The sequence below is a fragment of the Typopeltis vanoorti genome, chromosome 23 (assembly GCF_054136105.1).
Source record: "Typopeltis vanoorti isolate ZY-2024b chromosome 23, IOZ_Tvanoo_1.0, whole genome shotgun sequence".
Lineage (NCBI taxonomy): Eukaryota > Metazoa > Arthropoda > Arachnida > Uropygi > Thelyphonidae > Typopeltis > Typopeltis vanoorti.
This window is the reverse complement of record NC_143571.1, coordinates 19437311-19459387: the sequence shown is the minus strand read 5'-3', so window position 1 is coordinate 19459387 and position 22077 is coordinate 19437311. Positions and strand designations below refer to the sequence as shown.

The 22077-nt window shown below is 37.1% G+C and overlaps 1 protein-coding gene across 1 annotated transcript in view; it reads right to left on the bottom strand.

Moving 5' to 3' along the window:
* LOC150093665 (disintegrin and metalloproteinase domain-containing protein 10-like) overlaps positions 1 to 22077 on the bottom strand; it is a 332641-nt gene that overhangs the window by 38367 nt on the left and 272197 nt on the right. The window contains exon 12 of the mRNA XM_090413243.1: positions 16982 to 17109. Within this exon, the coding sequence (XP_090269369.1) occupies positions 16982 to 17109 (128 nt within the window). The remainder of the gene's footprint in view (positions 1 to 16981; positions 17110 to 22077) is intronic.

Below are 22077 nucleotides of genomic sequence, written 5' to 3'. Positions count from 1 at the left end.
CACTCAATGACAGGCTCACCCCACCACCAAGCACAGCCATAATCTCAGCAGTGACCTCACTGAGAGACAGGCAAAGACCTACCCCCCCCCCAAGCAGAGCCTCTCACACCTCAGTGGCAACCACTTCTGTGCAAAAGCACATCAGTGGGAGCCAGACCCAGAGGTGGTGATACCCAAGTTGAAGTAATGCAGAACTTATATTTACCTATACGAGTTACCACAAGGTGCTTAAACCTTATTAAATAAAAATCTCAGGATTAGAGAAATATGTAGAAAGTTTTTTTTACCTTGGGTGTACTATATATCAAAGACACCAAGAAATTTTATAAATTTGGTTTCACTCCTTTTTTTCCAAGTGAGCTAAGTTTGCGCCTGAAGTATTTTCAGCCGTAACGAGGGCATGGCGAAAGAGGTGCCCGCCACGGGTGCAACTAGGTTCGGGGCGCAAAATGTAAAAAATAAAAATAAATAAATATATATAAAAGTCTGCTATTTTATATTGTATTTTTAAATTTTGATAATACGCTGCTTTAGAAACAAATTCTGCAACTCATTTTGATGGTATCAATAGTAAGTATTTAACATAATGCATTTAGTAAAATTTAACTTGTTACATTTAAATTTGTAAAAGTTTTTGGGTTGGGGGGGCTGCAAGTTAGACACTTGCCGCAGGCAACTTGTGGTAAAGGTGGCATACTCTGATCCCTTGCCTAAGTATCCCACAGCTTATGCTGATATTATACTATCAATGCTATTCTAAAAGGAAACTTTGTGGAAATCTTTATATGTAATTTAGATTTGTTTAATTTGAGAATTTCCAGCTGCTTGAAGCTTTAAACTAACCGGGATTTATTGTGTACAGCAGCTTTGGTTTTTTCAAATTTTTATATGCTATGAAAAAATTGCTACAGCCGACAGATATAACTGTATATATAAGAGTGCTACTTATTATATGTTTTCTAAATATTCATAGGGGAAGTTTTCTTGATCGCTACTAGTTTCAATATAAGCAACAGAAGCCCACTAGAGGGCTAGACGGTCGGTTGTGTTTTCAGAGAGCTCCCAAAAGCTAAGTATAATTTTGAGTGAAAATTAGAATATAGGTTAAAATCATAACGTAATATTGTCTAATTTTGGTAGCTTGTTGTGTCTGTGTGAATTCCGTTATTTAATTTAGTATTTAACTATACGTTTCATAGATTTGAATATGGCAGCAATGGGACGTAAGATAATGGCATCCAAAAATACGACGCCATTGTTCAAAAACTATAATGTCAGAGAGTTTGTCCAATGTGATGTGTGTGGGATGTATGCATTCCCGAATGAGGCTGGAGTTTGGATTGAAAGTGATAGTGATGGGAGAATGTACAGAAAGTGTAAGCAGAGTGAGGAGTTGAAGTATGTGTCAGGTTGTGAGACAGTTATGGTTGAAGAAAGCCAGAATGTGAGTGAAAATAGTGGCTTGATAGGGAATTGCGATGTACAAGATTCAAATTCCATTGTTCAAAAACTATAATGTCAGAGAGTTTGTCCAATGTGATGTGTGTGGGATGTATGCATTCCCGAATGAGGCTGGAGTTTGGATTGAAAGTGATAGTGATGGGAGAATGTACAGAAAGTGTAAGCAGAGTGAGGAGTTGAAGTATGTGTCAGGTTGTGAGACAGTTATGGTTGAAGAAAGCCAGAATGTGAGTGAAAATAGTGGCTTGATAGGGAATTGCGATGTACAAGATGGCAATGAGAGCGGTGATCAAAGAAAGAGTGAAAGCTCTTTCTTTGATCTTTTTCTTTGAAAACTATACAGAGAGAGAAAATGGTTTGAATGATAAAAAAAATGAAGAATTATTTGTAGGAAGTGAGATCGCTAGGTTACACGCAGTGATACAAAATGCGCAGCGGCAATTAGAGCACCTGCAAAACTCTTTTCAGAGTGATTCGGCTAATGTAAATAAACAGCGTAAGAGTAGGAGAGTTTCTGAAATGAAGGAAAGAGTGTTGTATGGTGACTCGTTATTAAGAGGAGTGATACATGGGAGTTTAACTAAATCGTACTTACCGGGTGCGAAATTTAAGGATGTAAGTGAGAGTATTAGAGTGCAAAAACAGGGGGTGAAAGAATTAATAGTTGTGGCGGGTACGAATGAATTGAAAGGTGATAAATTTTTTATGAGAGAGGACTTGAAAGTATTGTTAAAGGTAGCAAAAGAAAAGAGTGACAGAGTTAGAATGGTGAGTCTGTTGCCGCGGTATGACAGAGAGTAGTTTAGGAGGAGATCCATAATCGCAAATGACATTATGCGCAGTTTATGCAGACGGTGTGGTGTGGAATTCGTGGACGTGTGGAATGAGTTTGATGGGCGAAAGGATTTATACAAGATGGATGGCCTGCATTTGAATGGACTTGGTGTGCGGAGACTGGAAAAATTGTTGCTGAATGAAGTGAAAATGGATGTGCAGAACCAGGGAAACTAGAGCTACCAAGGAGGGGGGGGGGGGGAGTGGATATGCGGACATCAGTAAGACAGTTGAGTGTAAGAATGTATATAATGTACCCGAGCTGGCACTAAGGACAAAAAATGGGAATGGGACATTTAGAATAACGCATCAATGCATTTCATGTATACTAATGCCAGGAGTATTAGGAACAAGAAGGAAGAATTTTTGGCCTTGATTGGCTCTTCCTGGCCACAGGTTATTGGCATTAGTGAAACATGGCTGACAGAAGATGATATAGTTAGTGGGATAGAATGTGTAGGTTATAGTGTGTTTAGGAGGGACAGAGAGAGAGAGAGAATAAAATGGGGGGGAGGGGTGTTATTGATGATAGCTGATGAACTACAGCCAAGGAGAATTGAAGTTGTATCACAGGGTAGTGAAAGGAGCTCATTTGAGGCTATTTGGTGTGAGATTGAGACTGGCAGAATAAAATATACAGTTGGGTGCTGCTATAGATAGCAGCACCCAACTATCTATAGCATATATATTTATGCCATAGATAGTATATATCTATAGCATAATAGATTTATACTATCTATTATGTATAGTATGCATAAACAAATTGATGAAATGAGTGGAAGGAGGGTAATTATTATGGGGGATTTCAACTATGGTAACATTGATTGGAAGGAGGAGAGGACACGTGAGGAAGGAAATGGATTTTATTCAATTATTAAGGGATAACTATCTGAGACAGCATGTAATTGAAAATACTAGGGGTGTGAGAGTGCTTGACCTGGTAATAGCATCTCAGAATTTGACTGTAATGAATATGACCATATTGCCACCTATTGGTGAGAGTGATCATAAGGTCACTTGACCTGGGAGGTGGCTAAAGGTGTGGAATTTTCGATTAAAACAGGGTATATGTGGAATGACCATGCTAGCAAGTATGACAAGCTTAGAAGATTGCTTGGATCAGTGCCATGGCATGTACAACTGCAAGGGCTGGACGTCGATAGAGCATGGGAAGTGGTCAAGGAGCATTTACAGGAAGTTATGGCTGATTGTATACTTAGGGTCTGAATAGTAAAACAAGTAGGGGTTAAATGGATGAATAACACCATTAAGCTTGAGCTGCAAAAAAAGAAACAACTGTGGAGGAATGTAAAGAAAGGGGTGACCTGCAGGCACACGAACGGTATAAAGTGCAGGCCAGAAGGGTAACGAGCGTGGTAAAAAAAAGCAAAAGTGGATTATGAAAGGAAACTAGCTATGCAAGCAAAAGAGAATCCCAAACAGTTCTTTCAATATGCTGCAAGCAAGAAAAAAACTGTACATGGCAAAATGATTTTAAGGAATGACAATGGTAAGGAGGTTACTGAGTGCACACTTTGCAAAAGTATATCATCCAGGTGGTGACATTGAAAAAATGAAGGAACCATTAGTTTATACAGGAATTGTGATGAATGAAGTGGAGGTGAATAGTCTATTACAGAACCTTAATGTGAATACATCTGTGGGATTGGATGGTATACTGGCACGGGTCTTACGTGATGCAGCTAAGGAATTATCAGTGCCCTTGACCATATTGTTTAATCTGAGTCTCGGGTCTGGTTTAGTCCCGAAGGTGTGGAAAGAGGGGAAAATAGTTTCGCTGCATAAAGGAGGATACAAGACTATGATTGCAAATTACCGACTGATCAGCATATCAGGAGTCGTTGTCAAGGTCTTGGAGAAAGTAGTCAAGGGAAAAATACAGGAATGGATTGATAAAAATGAGATACTGTACAGGGGACAGCATGGCTTTGTGAAGGGTAGATCATGCCTCAGTAACTTGCTCAAGTTTTATAACAAGGTGACGACTGAACTGGATAAGGGAAATGGGTTTACAGTGATACTGCTAGACCTGCCAAAGGCGTTTGACAGGATACCACATGGAATTCTAATCCGTAAACTACAACCTATGGGAATGGATATAGGGTTGGTGAGGTGGGTGGTTGATGGAGAGATATCAAAGAGTAGTTTATTCAGGAGTAGAGTCCAAAAGACGGCCTGTGACTAGTGGTGTGCCGCAGGGTTCTGTTATTGGACCACTGCTGTTTAATCTGTTCATTAACGATATAGGGAAGGATCTAAGTGGAACAGTTCATTTGTTCGCTGATGATGCAAAGTTGGATAGGACGATAGTGAATGCAGAAGATGTCAAAATCTTGCAGGATGACTTGGATAGATTGGAGTTCTGGGCTAAGGAGAATGGATGTCAATTTAATGTGACAAAATGTAAGGTTATGCATTTAGGGGTGAAAAGATTAGCAGCAGTATACCACATTGGTGGAACTGTACTCCAGGAGATTGATGAGGCCAGGGACTTGGGAGTGTTGGTGGATAGGGAGATGAAGTTTAGGGGGCACATTGCAAAAGTAGCTAAATCAGCTCATCAACTCACTTAGTTGTTGAAAAATACCTTGACGAGCAGAGACAAGCAAGTTATTGTACCTCTGTACTGAGCCTTGATAAGACCTCATCTCGACTATTGTTCCCAGATTTTGTCACCTCGGTTCCTTCTTGATGGGGAGGAGGTGGAGAGGATCCAGAGGCGAGTGACTAAGATGATAGCAGGTCTATGGAATGAACCATATAAGAACAGGTTGAAGATTTGTGGGTTGCAGAAACTAGTTGATAGGCAGAGGAGGGGAGATATGATTCAGACATTCAAATTGCTAAAGGGATTCTATAGGATTAATTCAGAGGATATTTTTGAGATCAGGACTGGTGGTGGGAGAACTAAGGGACACCTATGGAAGCTGTGCAAGAGTGTGGTTAGCAGGGGTGTTAGAGCTGGGTTTTTTACTTTTAGAGTGGTAAACGAGTGGAATAAGCTGCCAGAGTCTGTTGTGGGTGCTATGACAGTGAGCAAGTTCAAGGCAAGGTATGATAGATACTGTGAGAATGTCGTATAGTTGTGTGGACATGATGTTTAGGGCCTCCCTCGATGAGTCTAAAGACTCCCTGGAGTCGCCCGAAATAATAATAATAATAATAACATACTAAAATATCAATGACTTTATTATTTTTATTTAATTTTAAATATGTAATTAAATTTTAATCCAAAAGAATTAAAATAAGGTGCCTGGATAGCTCTGTGGAAATGACATTTGCATCCATAGCTGGGTCACTTGAAAAAAGAGCATTCTAAGTTCAATTCTATTCAATGATTAGACGCAATTTTTTTAAGCCTTTCTTTGACTGGTTTCTGAATTAGTCGATCTCTTGCACACATACAAGTAGGGTTCCCTCTCCTGCAAACTCAGGTTCTTAATCCAACATCTTGAGAAAACTGAACATAGAACTCACACTATTACAGATAATAATAAAAGTATTAGGATTTAGGATCACAAGATGGTGGCAGTTTTCTTCCATTTTCTCTTCCTCCCACAAAAAAAAGCTTTGATTTATTGATAGTTTGAACTCACTATCAGTAAATACTTGCCAAAAGGTGCTTAAACCTTATTAAATAAAAATCTCAGGATAGATACCAAGAAATTTTATAAACCTGGTTTTAATCCTTTTTTCCCCAAAAGGTTGACAGCCATCAACCTAGTTGATGGCTGTCAACTAGTCTTCAAAAAGTTAGGACTAAAGGAGCTCTGCCTATTCATTTGGTAATAAAAGCCATTAAAGAATTTTTTAAGTAAAATTGTAGAGCTCCTATGTATTCAATTTTCCCCAATCACTTTAAAATTTTTTCCACCAAATGAAAGTGTTGTCTATGTAACTGTGGCATGATATGGACATGCAAAGCATCTTAGCTACTGAGAGCTGATCTCAGAATGGATCACCAATTTTTTTTTTCTTCTTTATATTATTGCATACTTGGTAACATATGTTATTGCCATGGTAACCACAAAGCACTGCATGCATCAAGCTTAGTCAAACTGTTTTAATACAGAAAGACTAGATATCATCATCATCAAATTCCTGCCATGTACCCTCAAGGGGTGTACAGGATATGATAGTACTACATGAAAAAAATTACATCATTACTAACTTCCTATCTACAATTTTCCTCCAAATCAGTCTGTTACTTGTCAAGACTCCAACATTATCAGATCTTATATTTCTATCGTCTAAGGCACTTTGTACCGTATCAATCCACCTATATCTTGGTCTTCCTCTGGGTCGTTATGCTGCCAATCTGGCAGAGGACACTTGTTTTGCTAATCTTTCTTTGCCCATTCTGTTTAAGTGACCGTACCGCCTGAGATTAGCTCTGCTAATGCATTCCTGGATACTGACAATGTCAAGTTCTTTCCTAATATCCTCGTTTTTAATATGATATCGCCATTGATGCCATCTGTTCATGCCTCTAATCTTTCTCAGGACTCTCATATCTGTGGTCTCTAGTCTTTGGTCAAATGTTTTATTTCTGACAAAGCTCTCAGATCCATAAGTTAAAACTGGTTTGAACACTGTCTTGTATAAGCTAATTTAGTGTTCCGACTAATTTCTCTCTTATTCCATATGAATTTATTCATTTGACTTCCTACCATACCAGCTTTGCTGATTCTGTTGTCTATTTCTATATCTAATTTACCATCTTCACTAAAAATTGTGCCTAAGTAGCTGGGCCGCTAGAGTGCATAGTGTTCATTGAGAGCTCCTGATAAGATAAGTGTTAAGTTATCATTGACAGATTTACTTGAATATTATGTAGTTTTGTTTGCCTTGCTTATCTTAGTGTGTCTGTTTGTGTGTGTTTGGTGTTTCATTTTATAATTTGATTAAATACGTTAGAAGTGAGTATGGCTCCCGTAAGAAGGAAAATGGTGGCCAGTAATGATGGTTCGCCATCATTATTCAATAACGGCAATATAAAGGAGATGATTCAGTGTACTATCTGCGAAATGTACGCTTTGCGGAGTGCGGTCGGAGTATGGTTAGATGATAATAAAGGAACAAAAGTCTACTGAGTGTACCAGCCAATAATAAAAAGTATGATGGGAAAAATAAGAGTATGAGTGTGAACTTAAACAAAATGAAGGAAAGAGTGCTGTGTGGAGACTCATTAGTACGAGATGTGTTAGTAGAGGATTTGACAAAATCGTACCAACCTGGTGCGACCATCAAGGACGTAACTGAGTCTATTAGAGAGCAAAAGGAAAGGGTGAAAGAAATGATTGTTGTGGCAGGTATGAATGATTTGAAAGGAGATAAAATGGAAATGATAGAGGACCTGAATGAATTGTTTGAGGTAGCAAAAGAAAAGAGTGAGAGAGTTAGGATGATTAGTCTTTTTCTGCGGTATGACAGTGAAGTGTTTAAAAGGAGGACCATAATTGCAAATGACTTTATGCGTGGGTTATGTATGACGAGTGGTGTGGAATTTGTGAACGTGTGGACTGAGTTCGATGGACAAGAGGATCTATATAAGATGGATGGCTTGCATTTGAATGGATTCGGTGTAAGTAGACTTGAAAAAGTGTTGTTGAATGAAGTGGATGTGCAGAATCTGGGAAACTAGATTTATTAAGGTGGGGGGAGTAGATATGCAGACCTTAGGGAGGAAGTTGAGTGTATGAATGAGTATAATATGCCCGAGCGAATAAGGACAACAAATCAGAATGGGATAGTTAGTATAAGGCATCAAGGTAGGGATGGGGCTAATGGGGGTCTGAAATTCATGTACACTAATGCTAGGAGTATTAGGAACAAGAAGGAAGAATTTTTGGCCATGATTGGCACTTCCAGACCACAGGTTATTGGCATTACTGAAACATGGCTGACTGTAAATGATATAGCTAGTGGGATTGAATGTGATGGGTATAATGTGTTCAGGAATGACAGGGAGAATAAAATGGGGGGAGGAGTATTGTTGATGATAGCTGATGAGCTGCAGCCAAGGAGAATAGAAGTTGAATTGCAGGATAGAGAAAAGAGCACATTTGAGGCCATTTGGTGTGAGATTGTGGCTAGCAGAACAAAATATACAATTGGGTGCTGCTATAGACCAGGTGATGGAAAAGATGTTGGAGACAGTATGCACAAGCAAATAGAAGAAATGAGTGGAAGGAGGGTAATTATTATGGGAGATTTCAACTATGGTCGCATTGATTGGAGTGAGGAGAGGACATACGGGAGGAAGGAATTGGATTTTATGCAGTTATTATGGGATTACTATCTGCAGCAGCATGTAATGGAAAATACTAGGGATCAGAGAGTGCTTGACTTAGTAATTGCATCTGAGGAATTGGCTGTAACAAATATGACCACATTGCCACCAATCGGTGAGAGTGATCATAGGGTCTTGACTTGGGAGGTGGCTGAAGGTGTGGAATTTACAATTACGACAGGGTACATGTGGAATTATCAGGCTGGTAAGTATGACAAGCTTAAGAGTTTGATTAGTTCAGTGCCATGGCATGTACAATTGCAAGGGCTAGAAGTTGATAGTGCATGGGAGGCAGTTAAGAAGTGTTTGCATGAAGCAATGACTGACTGTATACCTAGAATCCGAATAATAAATCAAGTAGGGGTTAAATTGAAGCTTGAGCCGTAAAACACGAAACAACTATGGGGGAAATTTAAGGAGAAAGGTGACTGGCAGGCACACAAACGGTATAACGCGCATGCCAGAAGGTTAGTGAGTGTGGTAAGAAAATCAAAAAAAGGATTACATAAGAACATTGGCCTTGGAGGCTAAAGAGAATCCTAAACAGTTTTTTCGATATGTTGCAAGTAAAAGAAAAAATGTATATGGCAGAATGATTTTAAAGAATGCCGATGGTAGGGAGGTAACCGAATCAGTTGATATAGTTCAGTTACTGAGTGAACACTTTGCAAGAATATATCATCTTGGTGGTGACAATGGAAATGAATGAACCAATAGATTATACGGGAATTGTGGTGAATGAAGTGGAGGTGAGTAGTCTATTGCATAACCTCGATGTCAATACATCTGTGGAATTGGATGGTATACCAGCTCGTGTCGTATGTGAAGTGGCTAAAGAATTGTCAGTACCCTTGACAATTTTTTTTAATTTCAGTCTCGGGTCTGGGTTAGTTCTGAGAGGGTGGAAAGAGGGGAAAATAGTTCCACTGCATAAAGGAGGTTCCAAGACTGCTGTTGTAAATTATCGACCGATTAGCATATCAGGAATCGTTGTCAAGGTCTTGGAGAAATTAGTCAAGAAAAGAATACAGGATTGGATAGATGAAAATGGGATACTGTATGGGGGATAACATGGTTTTGTGAAGGGTAGATCATGCCCCAGTAACTTGCTCACGTTTTATAACACAGTGACGGCTGAACTGGATAAGGGTAATGGGTTTACAGTGATTCTACTGGACCTTGCAAAGGCCTTTGACACGATACCACATGGAACTCTAATCAGTAAACTGGAGCAGATGGGGATGGATGTAGGGTTGGTGAGATGGATAGGAGGGTGGTTGATGGAGAGATACCAGAGAGTGGTTTATTCAGGAGTTGAGTCCAAAAGACAGCTTGTGACTAGTGGTGTGCCGCAGGGCTCTGTTCTTGGACAACTACTTTTCAATTTGTTCATCAATGATATAGGAAAGGATCTGAGAGGAAGTGTTCACTTGTTTGCTGATGATGCAAAGTTGGGTAGAGCAATTGTGAGTGCACAGGATGTGAAAATTTTACAGGATGATTTGGATAGTTTGGAGGACTGGGCTAGGGAAAATGGATGTCAATTTAATGTGGCAAAGTGTAAGGTTATGCATTTTGGGATGAAAAGAATAGCAGCAGTATATCACATTGGTGGAACCGTACTCCAGGAGATGAGGCAAGGGATTTGGGAGTGTTGGTGGATAGGGAATTGAAGATTAGGGGGCACATTGCAAAAGTGGCTAAATCAGCTCATCAAATCACTTGGCTTCTGAAAAATACTTTAACATGCAGGGACAAATAAGTTGTTCCTCTGTATCGAGCCTTGATAAGACCCCATCTAGACTACTGTGCCCAGATATGGGCTCCAGGGTTTCTTCTTGATGGGGAGGAGGTGGAGAGGATCTAGAGACGAGTGACCAAGATGATAGCAGGTCTGTGGAATGAACCTTATGAGAACAGGTTGAAGATTTGTGGGTTGCAAAAATTGGTCGATAGGCCGAAAAGGGGTGATATGATTGAGACATTCAAATTACTGAAGTGTTTCTATAAGATTAATCCAGAAGATATTTTTGAGAATAGGACTGGTGGTGGGAGGACTAGGGGCCATACATGGAAGCTAGGCAAGAATGTGGTTAGCAGGGGTGTTAGAGCTAGGTTTTTTACTTGGAGAGTGTAAATGAGTGGAATAAATAAGTGCCAGAGTCTGTTGTGGGTGCTACGACCGTGAATGAGTTCAAGGCGAGGTATGATAGATACTGTGTGAATGTACAATAGTCGTTCTTGACATGGTGTTAGGGCCTCCCTCGATGAGCCTGTGGAGTCCTTGGAGTTGCCCGGAATAATAATAATAATAATAATAATGTTTTACTTGTTCCACAGGTTCTCCATTCACAACACAGGTGATATTTTCAATGATTCTGCCTATTTTCATTGTCTTTGTCTTTTTATTGCTGACCTTCATACCATATCTATTACAACAGTTATTCAATTTAGTCAGAGAATCTTGCAGACTTGTAGCGGATTTATTTAGAAGTATAACATCATCCGCATAAAGCAAAGAGCTGACATTAATATCTCCAATTTTGATATCATGTTTAATACCACTTTTCTTCGAAATGTGATCCATATAGATAATGAATAACAGAGGTGATAATGTACATCCTTGTCTCACACCAGATTTAACATTAAACCATCTTCCTGTACTTCCTTCAGTTCTAACTGCTGACTTACAACTCAAATAAAGACTAAGTATTGCTTGATATAATGCCCCATTGACACCATATAACTGTAGCATATTGAATAGCTTCTCTCTCTTGGTACCTTCTCATATGCCTTTTCCAAATCGACAAAATTTAAATACAGATCTTTGTTATATTCCCATGCTTTCTCGACTATCTGTCGTAAAGTGAAGATCTGATCCTGACACCCTCTATTTGGCCTGAATCCAGCTTGTTCTTCACCCAGCTTTTCTTCCACAATTCTTCTCAACCGTTTCTCAAGTATACTTGCATAGATCTTGCCAGGAACACTCAGTAGGGAAATACCTCTGTAATTCTCACATTCAGTTTTATTTCCCTTTTTATATATGGGTACTATGAGAGCTCTACTCCAATCATCGGGAATTCGTCCCTCTGTCCAGGCTTTCTGAACTATGCAATGCTGCCAATGTAAGACTTTTATACCACCATACTTCAGCATTTCTGGTCGAATATCATCTACTTCTGCTGCCTTTCCACATTTCAAGCCTTTGATGGCTTTTTCTACTTCAAGTATGGATATGTATTCCTGACTGCATGACTGGTCAGTGTTTTTTTACCACTGTGCTGTCATCACTGCTTGTTTCATTTAGCAGTTTTTCAACGTAATTACTCCATACTTCAAGGATATCTTTGTCTCTCGTTTTCATGTCACCTTTATCATCTCTAACTCCTTTTACAGCACTCTTTCCTCCATTCCTAAGCTTCTTCAACAACCTCCAGAATATTTTGCCACCTTCTTGATATTTATTTTCTATATTCTTGTCAAAGTTCTCCCATGACTTTTGTTTAGCTAGTTTTACACAGTATTTAGCATTCTTGCATTTGTCTCTGTATTCTCTAAGAGCACAAGCTGACTTATTTGCCAGGAACTTTTGATATGCTTTCTTCTTTTCCTTCACTGCCTCTTTAACTTCCTGTGTCCACCATGGAGTTCTAATTTTTCTATCCTTGCAGACATCTTCACCACATGCCTCTCTAGCTGAATCAATGAGGGTTTTCTTCAAGGCTTGCCACTGAATCTCCAAGGTTTGATTCCTTTTCTCAAACTCTTTCATTTTTTCTTCAATAATCTTTGTGTATTTTAGTCTACAGTTCACATCTGAGAGCTGCTCAACTTTTATTCTCTTTAAAACTTTCTTACATGTTATTCTTTTCAATATGAAATTCAATTTTATTCTGCTCAAGACTAAATAGTGATCACTTCCAATTTCAAATCCTCTGTACACTCTGGTGTCCTGCACCAGGGAAAAAAACATCACTATCAACAATAACATAGTCAATGAGACTTTTCTTATTCCTTGCCACTTCTCTCCATGTGAATTTGTGCACATTTTTATGTTGGAACATGGTGTTAGTAATAACCAGTCCATGTCCTGAGCAGAAATCCAACAGATATTTGCCATTATTATTAGCTTTGCTCTTTTCTCCAAATTTTCCCAAAATATTTTTGTATGTCTCACAATCATTTCCTAGTCTGCTATTTAGATCCCTAACAAGGACCAACTTTTCCTTTTTCGTTGTGTCAGTTGCTTTTTCTAAAGCATCAAAAAATTTCCTCCACTTCTACCTTAGTAGAACCTTCTGTGGGACCATAGGCACAAATAAGTCTCATTGTCCAGTTCCCCATTCTTATATTTGCCCACGTTACTCTACTGGAGACTGACTGCCATTCAAGAAGATTAGCCTCGTATTTTGTGTTGAATACTATGGCTACTCCCTCTTTTCCTTGATTATCATTGCCTAAATATAACATGTTGTATTTATTGCTCAGAAAGATCTCACCAGTTTTTGTCTTTTTTGTTTCAGTCACCCCTATAATGTCGATCTGGTACTTATCTAATTCCTCAGCTAGCTCCCTTTCTTTGCCATTCAGGCTTCTTATGTTGATAGTACCGATCTTTAACTGTGGTGATGTTTAGTTGGGATTTGTTTTCAGATTTGTTCCAGTAGCTGACTTTTCGCTGTTCGTCCTGGTTCCCTGGCAAAAACAGCAGGGGCCTTGTTTAACTGGGCGACGCCCCAGCCGGCATGAAATTTTGTCATGTTGTACCATTATTTTTTATTTTGGTTTAACCAATAAGAATACAATTTGGTAGGTTAAATCCCAGATTGCCAGACCATCCTCATTCGTTCACTATCCAAGTAGATACCCAACAGGGTGCACCACGAGAAGGTGAGGATTGGACATTAGGTCAGAAGCCCTGTTGGTTCTCCACATTCCTTTAAAGGTTATGTGGAGGTCTCCTCTCAGTTTTACAGGTTTGACCCTTAAGCACCCCTCTGACGTGAAGCTCAAGTGTAGAGTAAATGGAAGAAAATGGCTTACTGATGAGCCATCACCAATAAGCCATCTTTTTTTTTTTTAATGTTGAGCCCAAACATGATAGGTCGGTTAATCAACCTATAGTACATTAGTACTGTGTATATGTAGTGGGTTGGGAAAGGAGAAACTTGTTTACATTTGATTTAAAAACCTGTACGTATTTCATTTGAAACACATCAGGGGAAATACTGTCCCATAATATATCAGTAGCAGGGATGAAGGAGGAGGAAAAGAAACTTGTTCTGTGGATTTCATGGTGTACTGTGAGGGATGCTGGACAGCAGCTGCACATGTTCGAATGGACTTAGTAGTGAGTGGGGGGAATTATTGATGCTATTTCAGATGAACATTTGCCATGGAAATATTTGTAGAATACATATAATGCAGAAACCAAATGCCTGTGCAAAAGTGAGAGGAATGCGTTGATAAGAGATGGATTAATCAATCTAATTGCTTTCCTCTATATTGATTCAAGCATTTTGAGGGAGCTCTTAGGAGTCCTATTTCAAATGTGAGAGCAGTATTCAATAGCTGGATTTCTGATTTGTATAAGAGAAATCTTAGTTTTTAGAAGCTGAAGATGCAATGGTTGTGATGTGATTATGCCAAGAGAGGGTTGATGAGAGGGTGATTCCAAGAAGAGAAATCTAGTCTTGTCTGGAAATTTAAATGTTGTCATAAATAATTCTGGGAGAAAATAGTTATTTTTTGTGAGAAATAAGACAGAACTGAGTTTTACTAGCATTGAAATTGATGTTATCTGAATCCCATTGGAGGATGGCTTGGAGATCAGAATTAAGGGCAGTGGTGGTTGATGTTCTGTAGGTTGAGGCATGTTGTGTAGAGTAAGGTTTATCAAATGAAAGGGAGGAGTACAATATGCTGTCATCTGCAAAACTGTATATTGGGTTGCAGGTCAACTGAAGTAGGTCAGTGATATATATATATATATATATATATATATATATATATATATATATATATATATATATATATAGAAGGAAGAGGGCTGGTGAGAGAACAGAGCCTTGTGGAACCCTGGTATTAGTTGAATGGTGAAGGGATAAGGAACCATCCACTATCACATAGTGTGTGCCCAGACAGGAAAGTTGGCAATCCAAGTGCAGAAGTCCTGAGACAAACCAAATGATGGGAGTTTACTTAGTAAGCCTTTGTGCCAGACCCGATCAAAAGCTTTAGAGATATTAAGTGCAACCACCTGAAATTCACCAAACCCCTCCATGGCATTTGTCCAGAGGTGAGTAATATATGTGAGTAAATCTCCTGAAGATCTTTCTCTAAGTAAGCTTGATATTAATAAAGCAATAGGTCAAATGTCATCATTAATCTTGTTAATGATGACATTTCACATCATCATTAACAAGAGTCTTGCAACAGCACAAGTCCCAAAGGAGTGGTAGGAAGGTAAAATTGTCCCACTTCAGGTGGTGATAGAGCTAAAGTTACAAATAATAGGTTAATCTGTATATCTGGAGTTGTAGTTAAGGCATTGTAGAAGTTGCTGACAGCTAGGATACAGAAGTAGGTTGATAACAGCAGTATTCTCTGTGATTGCGAGCATGTTAAAGGGAGGTCATGTTTTACCAATTTACTTATGTACTATAACAAGGTGATGAATATATTGAACAAGAGAGATGCATATACAATATTATACTTAGATTTTGCATAACCTTTTGATGAATTGCCACACAACTGGTAACTAAATTATAGCCGATGGAAATGGATGCCAGATTAGTGAGTTGGATAAGGTAGTCACTGTAAAGGGCTTTGCATTATCCCAAAAGAGGAAGGTCACTAGTGGTGTGCTGCAGGGTTCTGTTGTGGGACTATTCTTGTTTAAATTATATATATTAATGATATTGGGATAGTTTAACTGGAGATATATGAGAGCTTGTAGATAATGCAAAATTGAAGAGAAGAATGAGGAAGCTAACAGATATTGTAGCCTAACAGGAGGACTTGAATATATTGTAATGAGTGGGCAGGTGAATGGAATGTTGCAAAGTATAAGGTCTGCAATTTTTTCCAACTGGAAAAAAATTCAGAACCTGATCCGGAGAAATTCTGAAAGTGGTTGAGGATACAAGAGATCTGGGAATAGTGGTAGACAAGTTCAGGCTTCACATGCACAAGTCATCACATCAGATTGTGTCAGTGATGTGGAAGACCTTAACTTTCAGAAGGAGAGAGAATTATTGTTCCACCATAAAGGGATCAGGCTTCATATGGATTACTGTTCACAGATTTGGGCAGCTGTTTTCATGGTAAGGAGGATGTATTAGAGAAGGTCCAGAGAAGATTGACTAAGGTGATAATTGGTCGTTGTATTGTGGAGTATGAAGACAGATTAAGGAATGCAATTTGCAAAGCCTCATGAACAGGAGGAGGAGGAGAGGGAATATAATTGAAATTTAAGCTCATAAATGATTGTTACCTGTCTTAATGTGAAAGAAATTTTTCATAGAATGGGAGTGGGAAGGATAGAAAAAGAGGCCATCCTTGGAGACTGTATAAGGAGAGTGTGTGAGCAAGGAAGTAAGGAGCAGGTTCTTTGCATAGAGAGTGGCTGATGAGTGGAATGCATTTCCTGAGAGTGGAGAATGCAAGCACAGTTTGATGAGGTTTGTGTATAATAATGTTTACCTCCCACAATGAGTCTTTTGACTCCATGGAGGTCTGGTGTTAATAATAATAATTTATTATTTTTTAAATTATATTTATAAAAGGATGGTGACATATAGCACATTTAGTACCATGAGTAGGCTGAGGTTAGATACTTCAGAATTATACTCTAAAAACCAAAATGGTACGCTTAAGTTTCTCGTGATCACCAATAAGAAAGGTAGTGGTCTCACATTAAGTAATGACAATTATCTACCATTTAGATTTTTAAATAAATAAATAAAATAAATAAATAAAGCTTAAATAAAACTGATAAAAAATGGAAACAACCTCTGATTTAAAAACAAAACAAAACAGAATGATGTAATATATTATGCAAGTAGCTTACATCTAAATGAAAAGAAAATACAGAGCGATTAAAATGGCAAAGGTAGATGGTTTATCAAGAGAATACAATGAACATTTTCTTTTACTGGCAATAAATACAGTAGAGATTAATCATATTAAATGTATAAATAAAGAAATTAAAAAAAAAAAAAAACTCATATGCTGTAAAACATCACATTCAAATATCATAGTCTTTCTACTGAAATATATATTCAATAGGTACTTTATTGAATGGCACTTAAAATCAGAACGTTTTATTAAAAGTTTCATCACAATAAAAACAACTGCAATTTTCCTTACTTGCAACTCAGGTCATCCCCTGGTTGTTTGCAACATAACTCACAAGCCTTTGTTACAGGGTCATGAAGCCCTCGTTTACATTGGCACGATTCCAATCCATATGCCATGCAGATAGAACCTGTACATTCCTAAGCAAAACATTGGCAATTACAAAAATTGAAGGGATAATTCTTTAAACTATTCCTATTTGTTGGAAAAAAAAATTAAACAATCAAGAAAGATCAGTATGTAGGGTAGGGGAAATGAATATGGGCTAGTTAATTTATAAAAAAAAAAATATTGGCAACATTTCAAAAGAATGATGATAATCTAAGTATTATCACTTGTATCTATTAGAACAAAATATATTTACTGTCAATTCTTAGTACAGTAAATACCATTATATCTCACTCACTGATACTACAAATAAAGTCCCAGCCAAAACTGAATAGCATCAACGATATTTTAAAGGTATATGTGTATGGTAATCCATACATGTTATATGGCAAGCCCACTAACAAACTGTCATTTTGTCCTTTTAAATTCAATAGAGCAATGGGAATTGAGACTGGAAACAGTGTCATCCATTCACTATTGTTTGCTGACAATCAAGTGATAATTACTTACGATCAGGATGACATTGACTTTATGATGAGGAAACTGGTTGATATTTATAGCATGGAAGGCCTAAAAGTAAATTTTACCAAGACAAAGTATCTGGTGGTTGGTGGAGAAGGCATAAACTTATATCTTCTAGTGTGTAAAGTTAAGGCAGTAGATCATTTCAAATACTTAGATCTCTTATAAGTTGGGAATATGTGAGAAAGATATAGATGACCATATTAATCAAGCCCGTAATGCTATTAAGCAAGCTAAATGCTGTAGAGCTGAGGCATTCAGCAGGAAAATGAGAAAATGATACTCCAAACGATAGCAGGGAGTGTTCTAATGTATGAGAGAAGGAAGGATGAATGCAAAGCATAATTGTGAGTTGTATAAGAGCTGTAGAGATAGATGGCTAATGACAAAGTAGTTTATATCTTGCCTTCAAAGAATTTGGAATGAGACCATAATGGAGAGATTGAATTTGCAAGAAAATGTGATTGGCTGCTTCAAATATCAATTTTTACAGTGTTATAGGCATGTTCAATGGATGCTACAAGAGAGAGAGTGATGAATTGTCTTGCACCACTAGCAAGATAGGAGAGAGAATGGCTTCGATTTACATGGAGAAGAGGAGTTGTAGAGGCAATGTGAGCAAGAGGGTTGCAAGAAGGTTTCTGGAATGACCTTCACTGTGGAGAAGGGGACTACAAGGCAATCGCTGATCAGTAGAAACATCAAGAAAAGTAAATTCATCAAATGTATAGAAGTTATTAGATTTCTTTCATCCATCTATCTGTGTGTGTGCCATTCATTAGCTCTGGACCAGGGTCGCCAAACTTCTTTGACCGTCGATCCCTTCAAGAGTTTCTTGACTTTTTATCGATCCCTTCTATTTTACTATTACATAATTATAATAGGACAAGCAAAAAAGACGCTTATGTAAGTTTTTTGATTGTTTATTTTATAGTTACAGTGTTTATTGTATGTATAGTATATATTATTATATTGGCTTAACGTCAAAGGGATACTTTTTTGTTTTTGACGACCTTCTTAACATTACATATTTGATAGGAGGGATAAATAATATATAAAATATAAAATTTAATTTAGATAACAAAATAACAATAATACAATCTGCCTTATATATATGAAAATAAGACTTTTATTAACTTATTATTCAATTTACTAACGTCAATGTGAAGGGTGTGCTTTGTGACTCTTGACAAGATTAGCAATGTTGGGTTCAAAATTAGTAAGTTTCAGCCTTAAATCGCCACGGAATTCTATATCTAGTTTATTTCTTTCTTTTGTTAAAATGGAATTAACATGGCTGAAACCAGCTTCAACCATGTATGAGCTTGGAAATGCAAGCAAAAAGGGGGAGTACCACTTCAGAAAGTTTTGGATATTTTTCTACAACATTTATATTCTTCCAAAAGTAACTTAAAGTCTTATTTTTAAAAAGTGTCTTAGCTTCAAGATCAACTGACAATTCAATAAGTTCATCTTGTAAGTTACATTCGATATTTTCAATATCTGCAGAAAATGGTGTGATAACCCAATCTGGAATGTGCATGTTTTCAAAATCTGCAAAGCACAAAAATCATTGCTGAAATTTTGAAGATGTTTTATGTATATTTCTAAGTCTTCATCTTTTACTTCCAATTGCTGTAGATTCAAAAAGTACTGAAAATCTTTTCGTAACAATGATGATTGAAATAAGGCTAATTTAGCTTGGAAGCCTAAAAGAAAGAATCATCCGAGCTTGAATAATCGTGATATCTTTACCTTGTAGATGGGTCTGTACATCATTAAATTTTGAAAATAAGTCTGCCAAGTAGAAAATATGATTCTTATTTCTCTTCAGTTCATCACTCAAAAACAAATTAACATCTGTAAGAAACTCTAGGGTTGAGTCGAACAACTCAACAAATCTTTGTAGACTTGCACCTCTAGACAACTATCTTATTTCAGTATGCAAGAGTAATTGGTTTGATACTTAATCATTTTTTTCACAAAGTTTGGCAAACAATCACGATTTAAGAGGATGAGCTCTAATTCGATTAATAGATTTAATACACACTCTTAGAGTATCATGCAGTTCGTCACTGAGAGATTTTGCCACCAAATGGTTTCGATGCAACACACATTGAATAGTATGTACACTTTGAACTTTTTCTTTCAGAAAGGCAGCGAAACCTCGATAATGGCCCTCCATTTTAGGTGTGCCATCTGTGGCTACTGCTGTTATATTAGTAACTGGAATATCATACTTATTTAAATATTCCTCCAATCGCTGAAAAATTGTCAACCCCGTTCCATCACTTTCAAGATATTTTGCAAATAAAAATTCGTCAATAATTTAATGTTTGGTTTTACTATAACATCTTACATAAGCCATAAGAATAGAAGATTTATCGAATGTAGATTCATCAAGGTGGATAGAGAACTTACTATTTTTGAGTTCTGATACTACAGTTTTTTCTACATCTTTAGCCATTTCACCAATACATCTTTTCACGGTATTCACACTCAATGGTAAGCACTTTAAAACAGGACCAGAATATTTTTTCATTATGGTTTCAATTACTTCTTTGATTGTGGGTATAACAATGTCCTGCAGTTGTATATGGTTTTTCCTTTTTTTTGCTATATTAAAAGAAATATTGTAGGAGGCTGTTAATCCTTGTTTATTGTCAGCTTCGGCAGGTGCTTTCATAAATGCTTTTATAGTTGGTCGATGTGTGTATTTCTCTTTCAGTTCTTTAAAAAAAGTCAAGATCTTTATCTTTCTTATCAGGATGGAGTCTTCGAAGATGAGCTTTCATTTTTGCTGGTTTCATTGCATCGTTACTAAAAGTTTTTTCACAAAGAAGACACATAGGCCTCGTTTCGTTTCTTAATGAAGTAATAAACCCAAGTTTCAAATATTCTAACGAATATTGTCTGCATTTCTTTTTAGAATCTGAAGCTGCCATTGTGATTACTGGGGTTGTAAAAAAATAATTAAAACTGAAGTCAGTAAGCAAAAGTAATAAGTCTAAATGATATACCTACTCACATATTTCTATAGGATGTACAAAACTACCAGCCCTGCTCAACTCTTCAACATAGAGAAGTTTAGTTCGTGAATGAATAACGATTGAATTATAATATGTATGTCAATGTGCAAAAATGAGACTGGGATCGAATATGTGTAAGTACAGTAATCCCTCGATTAGTGCATTTTCGATTGCTGCAGCATTTTTTTTTTCGATACCCAAATTTGATTAGTGCGCCTATATACATCTTAAAAATAAACGTTACAGATTTTAAAAATTTTCTATCTATACATTTTTATGGCTAACTATTTTAAAAAATCACTCACTAGAATGAAATAATTTATTTACCGATTTAAAACATTTTACAAAGTTATTTTAATGGCCTACTACACTACTTCCATGTACACTATGTATACTTTGTTCTAAAATTTACCACCAATATTTATGTCGTCTGCTATAGTATGCCCACAGATTCGAGACCCCTTCGACACTTCTGTGCATGTCACAAAAAGGAGAATCCATTCCGATAATAGGGTAATCAATCCGTCTTCTGGGATGAGGTGTTTATTATCACACGTCGGAAAATTAACTTCTCTTTGATGATCATTGTAGTTTTTAAAGTGATAAATAATTTGCTTGTATAACAGTTGGGAAATTTTATCCATAAAGCACATGATTTTGTGTGTTGGCAACCAACGTCCTTCATTTATTTCTCCCCTTCAGCATGAATCGACTATTCTTGGCACCAAGACAAACGAAGCTGTACAAAAGTGTGGGCGTACTATAATTACATAGCACTTTGATGGTCATATTTTGTGCCTCCTTTGCAATGTTATATGAGTGTGTTTTCCTTACTTTTTTTTTTTTTTTTTTTTTAATTCCCAAGCTTTAATCATGAGTAAAAGAATTAGTGAGCAAAAAAGTGAATGTGTGAAAAAGATTCGATCATGAAGAAAGAAGCAGTAAAATTTGTAGAAGAGCCAATTGGATTATACCGTCGATTGTATGAAAAAAAGAAACAAAATGCCCACCAAACTACGTTAGCTCAATTCTTTTGTTATGAAGTAGAATAATAAAATTTATATTCTGAATATGTTTTATTGTTTTTCAGCTTCATGGTTTTCCTTTAACTAGGCCCTGAGACATACCTTAATTTTTTTATAAAAAATTTTAGGTTCAAAAAAAGAAATTTGAGGAATGAATTATACTGTTTCCCATAGGTTATTATTAAATATATATATATTCGGTTAGTGCATTTTCAATTAATGTGCCTGTTTTAAAGAACACATTAGGTACACTAATCAAGGGATTGCTGTATAAGTAAATGAGCAACCACACATTTGTTGCAATCTCAATCCTGCCATGTTGGCCGGGCGGGTACCACTAACATCCGTTTATTGGTAAATACAGCATTTTGGCCTTCTTGATTGGCCTCCGTAACTATTTTCATGACCTTGCTCAATCTTACAG